This window comes from Crocodylus porosus, unplaced genomic scaffold, assembly GCF_001723895.1.
Source record: "Crocodylus porosus isolate Cpor-Errol unplaced genomic scaffold, CroPor_comp1, whole genome shotgun sequence".
In the NCBI taxonomy this organism is placed as follows: Eukaryota; Metazoa; Chordata; order Crocodylia; family Crocodylidae; genus Crocodylus; species Crocodylus porosus.
This window is the reverse complement of record NW_017728938.1, coordinates 1,764,396-1,772,467: the sequence shown is the minus strand read 5'-3', so window position 1 is coordinate 1,772,467 and position 8,072 is coordinate 1,764,396. Positions and strand designations below refer to the sequence as shown.

Sequence of the window (8,072 nt, the reverse complement as noted above, 5' to 3'; positions counted from 1 at the left end):
TGTGCCCCCTGGATCTGCACAGGGTGAGCAGGCAGGCTGGGGCTGGACTCTTCTCAGCAGTGGCTGGGCTTGGAGTGGGGGCTGTGGAGCGGGCTGCAGTCACCTGAGATTTCACTGTAGCTCCTTCCCAATGCCTCTGCCTGTCTGTGGCAGTGCTGGGAGGAAGCTGCCTTCCCCCTGCAAGCCGCGCCTCCATCCCGTGCCCCGTGTGGGAGGAGGTGGAGGTTCAGCTGGGAAGAGCCGGGGTTGTGCCGGGCCTGTGGTGGTGGCAGGCCTGGGAGGGAGGTACAGTGAAATTTGGGGTGGTTGCAGCCCCCTGTATAGCTCCTGCTCTGAGCCCAGCCCCTGGTGAGAAGAGCCCAGCTCTAGCCTACAGCTGCAGCTTGCCCCGCACAGATCTGAGGGGCACATGCCCCACCACCCCTCCCTCCTGGGATGCAAGCAACGGTAGGAACTGCTCTCCCCCGATGAGCCGCGCCTCAGTCCCACAGCCTGCCCCTGCTCTTGTCTCCCTCACTGCAAGGGGAGGGGTTGATCTGCCCCCTACCATGCCCCTTCCCCCCCCTCCACTTCCACCACAATGAATTTACCAGCTGGAGGCACCTCTCCATTCTGCCAGGCTCTGCTCCTTGCTGCCTGAGTGCTGTGCTGCAGCTGCGTGCATGCACTTACATTTATTGGCCAAATTATGAGCTCCATCGGGCCAATTTCCGGTACAGCCAATTTTCTTTATATTGGTATTAAACCGATATCATACCAATGTATCGGTCCACTTCCATTTGCTAGTCAGAATGACACCTATCTTAAAAGTTGTGGGATCACTTTGATATTTTTCATGGCAATAATGTTGTAACAGTTGTTACCCCTCCTGACTCCCAACAGAAGATTTGCTATAAAGGTTGACAGCAAAATACTGTAACCTCTCCCTCGACCCCCTGCAGTTCCACAAACTCTTTTCCCCCAGTCCTTTCCCTTCTGCAGCTTAGGTTAATTAACATGTTAATTGTGCCATAAAATGTAACATGCCATGATTTAGCCAATTTATGATGCAGTAAAGCTACAAATCAGCCAGTTGTTCCACATTTAATATTCCATTTAAATGATAGATGTTCCATTCAGTGTGGAACATCTTTGTGGCTGGGTTGTATTATACTTTAAACTGAATGTGTGGCATGTGCTAGACTCAGGGCTGCTCTGTGCTGGATTCCTGATCCTGAGTTGGGCATTGAGATTGGGCATGGGGTAGATCCAGAGTCTAGGACAGAACAGCTGATCCTAAGAAGCCTCTGTGTCTTGGACCCTGGGTCTGCCCTATGCCTGATCAGTCACAATGCTTAACTGAGTATCTGAACTGGGACCCAGGGCTGCTTTGTGCCTGATCCAAAGCTTCAGCTGAGTTTAGAAATTGCATGTGGGGCAGTTTTGGGGTCCAGGAACCAACCACCCCCTGCCCCTGCACAAGGTCAACTCAGGTATAAAAGTGTTGCTTGCAGTTGGGGTGCACTTATGCTGTTTAAAAGTCTGGGATGTGGGAACCTGAGATCTGGGAGAGCTAGACTGTATACATGGTTTTCAAACCTGAAGCTGCTGTGTGCCTGACTGATTCTCAGCTGAACGTGGGGATAAAGTACAGGGCAGTCCCTGGGGTCTGGGACAAAGTCATCCACTGCCCAATCTTCAGAATCCACTTGGGGCAGCCCAGATCCTGGTTTGGCCCTGGTAGTTGCGTAGTTGAAATCTGAGGAATTTTATGACCTGTCCCAGACACGGTCTTTTCTGCCATGCACATGTGTAGTTTTTGAGATGGGGCATCAAATTCCTCAGACTCCAATCACACCATTATTTTAATGCTTTCCAAGGGCCTTGGGGTTAGCAAGGTTAGAAATAGAATGAAGTGGAAAAGTGTGGGGTGATTACCTGTAGCATCCTAGAAGAAAAATGGTGTCTTTTACAGGTTTTTTCTGTTGTACTTTGATATATTTTACTGACATGCTAATAGCCTCTTCTAGTGTTTTTATGCAAGACAACTGAAATAAGCAGTAATTGCATAGGACTTAAGAGAGCTGCTGCAAGACAAAACCCCCGAAGTCAGCTTCCTAAAACTAAAGATTATATATAGCGACCTACTGAATTCATGGCAGAAATGGGTTGCGCAACAGCTCCTGTAATCTTGCAGTTTCTCCTGTGTGACCCACCCCCTCGGCAGGGGCCTTGCTGCTCGCTCCTGATCTGCAGGTAGTCAGAAACCCTGATTTTAAATATGGCATCTTTTTTGTCTCCTGGCTGGTCAGTAGCAAGCTGTAAGTTTACTGGGGCCCTTCAGCCTATGAGCAGTCATTGGAGTGGGGGGAGGGTGGTGCACAGAGGAAGGACTTCTTTTCTTTCTGAATATTGGGAATTATCTTCTGAAGTGGAATTTTCCCCCCATCAAGGAAGACACTTGATGTGCTCACCACATGCAAATGAATTCAGGAGGTCCTAAAACTTTTCTGTTAAGAAACTATGGACCACTTAAATATGTATTTTCTTTTTAGGCAGCATTGTATTATAAACGTGCACTTGTAGCAGTGATGGTTGCAAAGAAGGTACCTAAATTCATGCTACCTTACCCTTTATAAAAGTGGTTCTCAATCTTTCTAGACCTATGGCACCCCTTCGTAACTGTTCTGAATTTAGCAACACCTTATTTCAAAACTACATTAATACTATGCATAAACAATAATGTGACTGGAGATGTATTTTTAAACAAAATGGGGAAAAATGCACGAATTACAACAACAGGTCAGATTTTTTAACGCTATGGATTTCTGTTGAAATCTCTGAGTTTATCTTGTACAAACACCTACACATGATTCACACCTAAGAGTGCTAATATTGTATGGCACTCAGTGGCACCCATAAGAGGATCTTGCATCACCCTGGTTGAGACTCACTGCCCATTGAAAGGAATACCTCAAGGTTTTCAGCCCCTAAATTTAACTTGCTTAAATATATATAATTTCATGAGATTGTATCTTTGAATCTGAGACTCCTCTGGGAAATTTATAAACATAGCATTCTAGGTCAGGGGCTGTCAACTGGGAGTACTTAGAAAGGTCTTTAGGGGTAAGTGTGGGTGGGTGGGTGGGGATGGAGTGTGCCTTGGGGCATGGCGGTGGCCTCTCTCCAACATGTTTGCCTCTTACGCAGGGGAGGGGTGCACTGGGAGCCACTGGCCCCACACTGTACATTGCAACACTTCCCTGGCCTCCCACCCCAGCTCACTGTCCTGATTGGCTGCTGGGCCTCCACCCTCAGCCACTAGCTGGTGGTGGTGGCCACTGTGTGTGAGCTGTCCCCCCCTCCCAGCACCACCACTATGTGCACCCTGGAAGGGCATGGGGGAGCCATGCCCCCGGATCTGCACATAGGGTGGGCTGGGGCTACACCTGGCTGTTCCTGGCAGGGCAGTGGGGGCTGGGCTGCAGCAGCAGCACTGGGAGGGGGTTGGAAGCACTACGGCAACTTCTGGAGTTGCTGCAGCCCCTCCTGTAGCCCCCCTGCCAGCGCCACCACGCAGCCCCTGCCAGAAAGAGCCCGGTGCTGTCCTGGCACAGACTACTCTGTCCTGCGCCATGCAGAACCTGGGGGTGGTGTAGCAGTGGGAGCTGCCTCACCCCACACAGCTCAGTCCCATGCCCTGGTCGAGCCCCACTCCCTCTCCCACCACTGGGGCAAGCCAGCCCGCCCCATGTGCAGATCTGAGGGCACATGCCCCCATGCCCTCCCGGGGTATGCGTAGCAGTGGGAGCTGCCATCTCCCCACACCCTCCCAAACAAACCACTTGCGGCTTCATTCCACACCCCGCCCTGCCTGGGCTGCGCAGTGTCTGCCCCAGCCCCGCTGCTTCCTACACCGTGAGGGCCTCAATCTGCGCCCCCCCCCCCAACAAAACAAAAAACCAAAACAAAACCAAGAAAAAAAATATAAGGAAGTACAGGACCTGAAACTGAGTCAGAAGGGGTACACTTATTAAAAAAGGTTGAAAACCCCGTTCTAGGTCATTCAGGATTTCAAGCTGTTGATTTGTCTGCTGTTTGGACAACAGCAGTCAACACAAGTGCTGTTTCCAGAGTTGTGTTGGTGTTTGTAGTGGTGAAAGGGATGATTTGGTATGACAAGCAACTCCTAGATATGTACAGCCACAGCAGTCATGTTAATTTGATATTCACTTGTAAAACAGAAAAAGAGATCATGGTCAGGGATGAAGTTTTGCTATTTAGGAAGACCTAAAAAATCAAATTAAACTCTGTAAACCTCTTTGTATCCTTTCAACCATTCTTTTAAGTGCTAACCTGAGGTGCACAGTATCATAAAATGTTTTTATTTGTTTTGTAGGTGAGTGCAGATTGGTAAGTTTCTTGTCTCTTACACACATAGCACTTACAGATATCCAGAATTGCACTACTCCTACATGCTTGCTGTTGAAACTGTGCACAGTTTTGAAACACAGTCCTTTTGTACCCACTATGTCAGGGAAGATTTTGAATGGCATACACAGAGCACTGACATAGAAAAATCTAGAGTGCATGGGTTGCTTGAACAGCTACTTCTTTAAAGGTATACATATTATAATGTTCTTTTGTTGTTTGAGATTTTGCTTTGTGTCAATATTAATTGTAAACACTTTTTTTATTTTTCTTTCTGTCAGTATGTATGACCAATTGTCCTACGTTGATTGTCATGGTGGGCCTCCCAGCCAGAGGGAAAACCTATATCTCTAAGAAGTTGACACGCTACTTAAACTGGATTGGAGTGCCTACCAAAGGTAGATACTTTGCTCTGCTTTCTTTTATGTTGCAGAGTTTCTTTTGAGATGATTAGCTTTTAAAACATTTTCTCAGTAGGAGTACCGGCTTTTCTCAGTGCTTCTGCTGTTAACTGCCCTTCAGTCAGCAGCTCCTTGGTATCTGATCTGCTTGCATCTATTTCTGTCTATCAAATGCCTGATATTTTTGCTGTGCCCCCCCCCCCATTTCTTTAAATGGATTTATGAATGTATCCTTTTCATCTATCTTCTTATTGTATCTAAAAGAGATTCTTATTTACTGGAGGGTTCTGAGACAGCACTCCTGGAAACAGTTTAAACTTTAGAAATGAATTGTTGTGTTGGTTACAGGGCTTAAAATGCTTCAAAGTGCCCTCATAGAAACACTGTATCATTTAATTTATGGAGTTGCCAGGGGACTTTACATCAGAAGAAGTGACTCATTCAGATTTTAAAGGACGTAACTTGGGAATTGACAACTTACAGCCCGTGGGCTGGATCTGACCCATGAAGAGCTTCGGTCCGCCACAGGCGATCAGTGTCACAGAACTGCACCTTGCCATCTGTTTCCTCCACAGCATTTCCTTCTGCTTCAGAGCCTGCTGCTCTGTTGGGGCTGAGGTTATCCTTGCTGCAGAAGGGTTGGTTATTTTACAGCTGGCTGTTTGGAGTGGGAGAAGGGGTAGAGGTTTGCAGCCTGGAAAAAGGGTAGGTTTGCAAGCTCGAGCCTGCTTCAGCAGAAGGTTGCTGACCTTTGACATAACTTATCATTGGCTGGTATAAGGAACTTGGAGGACTGATGATAGATGCTTTTTTGGAATGAGGAAAAATAGTCTGGTTGATTAGACTACTAGCTTGACACCTTCACTGGTCTAATTCAATATCCTGCTAAACTGCAATTTTTCTATGTGGTCTGGGCAAGTCATGTAGGGCCCTGGACCTGAGAACAGAGGTGAGGCGAATTAAGATTTATTATGGCCCTGGGCAAACAAAATTGGAGAGCCCGTCCTAAAGGTGCACCAATATATCAGTCACAGATTGTATTGTCACGGATAAAAAGAAAATTAATGTTGTCGGCTTTTTTTTGCCTATGTGGAAGAAATCAAACTTCGTGTTGTGGTTGAATCAGAACTGACAGAGCCAGCTTTTCTTTATTTAGGGCTATACTGTGATCACAGGGAGAATTTCATACAGCAAGAGGAATCGCCCACTTGTCTGTTTCAAAGGATTTCTCAAACTATAAGTTTACAAGCATATTTATACTTAAGACAGAGAGAGAAAAAAATACGACCTTGGACAGTAAATCACTGATCTAACACACACAGACATACAGGCAGTTTACTTAAAGCAGAGTGAAACGTTATGCTAATAGAAATAAATAGTTATCAGTTTCTGGTTTCTCAGAGAGAAAAATAAACTTAACAGCCGTACACAGGGTAATATATCAAGAGAAAAACAACGCATGCAGGGTTCCTTATCTCAGAACATTTAACTGCAATATGCAGTATCAGCACCTCTGGTCTCTGTCTGTTTTCTTAGTTAAGTTAGGAGCAGAGTTAAATATTACCACGTTCCTTCCTTATCAAGTTAGATATTTATAGCCATTAGCCTTTTAACTTCTAGTTTTTCTTTCTTTTTACTTTCTGCTATTTCAACATACAAATTATATACTTCGGTTCTGGTTGATGGACTATTCTGCATTTGCTTGGTAGCACATCTTAAGCAACATTGTACTATCATAAATACTAGGCATACTCCAATAAAAATAACAAACAATATCAACAAACTATGAATGATGATACAGCCTAAGGAACTGAAAATAGAGCTAAACCAAGAACTCAAATTCCAATCATCTGATTCATGCAATTTAGCTGCTGCTTTTAGAATATGTTTACTTAAATCCTGGATTTCTTCTGAATTATCAGGAATATAAGTACAACATTCTTTACCTATTAAAGCACAGACTCTTCCTTTGCTGGCTGGTATATAATCTAATGCAAGTTAGTTTTGCAATGTCATTTGCCTTATTTCCTTCATTTCTGTATTTATTTTATTAAAACTATCAGCAGTAGCATTAGCAATCTTTTTCAGAGATGCTGCAACTTTTTTTATCTCGGACATAGCTAGGCCTGCGCCATAGCTGGGGAACATTATACCCCAAAACCTTTGATTTTTCTGTTATTTCGCAAACATTGCGAATTCTTCCTTTAGGTAAGTGAGATCTAATAGTAAATGCAGGATATGCTGCGGAGACACAGCATGTTCCTCTCCCAACTGGAGGGAAGATTTTTATAGGCCTTAATTTTCACACACAAAATAGTGACCAGCTAATACAGTATATCCACCTGTGTTATAGCATGGGGACATCATCCATTGTGAATAATAGCCCGAAAATTGACCTGCAGGGGAGTATTTAGATATCCAGGAACCATTAGAAAACCAAGCACCATTTATTTTAAATTCTACCTCGCACTTACTGACTCCTACTGCAACACGAGATCCATTACAGGTCCAACAGAACTTTCCAGGGGTGGCATATGCTAATCGTACATAGTCAGACTGGTTGCAACTTATATTCTGCCAAGTTTTGTTTCCATGAAAATCTGAATAGTAAGGCGCTAACATCTGAGTTGCATTCAAGGGTACCAGTATCATGGGTATCCTTCTGGTAGAACAGATAGGGACATGACTACATATCCAAGAACGAGAGACATTTAAATCTATCCCAATTTGATTAACTAAAGACAAGAACATATTTTCATGAAATGATCTTCTTTGTCAGTGCAGAAGTGTAGTTTGGTTTACAGAGTTTCTTATAACTGATGAGTCAAGTTCATATAAGATGGCCCAAAAAGAAATACTGAGAACTATCTAAATCACGACTAACCAACTCCACCTTGGGAACCAGGAAGTAGGTAGAGGCCTTTGCTCTGTCCCGAAGGGCAGAGTGGTGGCGTTGGGGCACATCCTCCTCGCTCTGTAGTGGCAAATCCTCTTCACCAGTAGGCGCTTGGCTCACTACTGGTCTTGAGCTCTCCTGCTGGCAGGTGCTAGGCTCACTACCAGTTTGTGGAGGCTGATTACAAAATTGGTATGGAGGAGACTCTGGGTCTAATGGGGCTGATGTTTTCTTACTGTGTGAAGCATGAATCCATGTCTGGAGTCCTTGACACTTTATTGCAGTGTTGGTGGTCAGGAGTACCTGGAATGGGCCTTTCCAGCGATGACTTTTGTTGATGGACTTTTATATGGACCCAATCTCCA

At 45.0% G+C, this 8,072-nt stretch overlaps 1 protein-coding gene across 6 annotated transcripts in view; it reads left to right on the top strand.

The window, feature by feature from the left end:
* LOC109318288 (6-phosphofructo-2-kinase/fructose-2,6-bisphosphatase 4) overlaps positions 1-8,072 on the top strand; it is a 74,312-nt gene that overhangs the window by 13,167 nt on the left and 53,073 nt on the right. For all 6 annotated transcript variants that reach the window (XR_002103220.1, XR_002103221.1, XM_019547438.1 and 3 more), the window contains exon 2: positions 4,692-4,808. Coding sequence is in view for 4 of the 6 variants with exons in the window: in XM_019547438.1 (XP_019402983.1) it covers positions 4,692-4,808 (117 nt within the window). In the remaining 2 variants the exon portion in view is untranslated. The remainder of the gene's footprint in view (positions 1-4,691; positions 4,809-8,072) is intronic.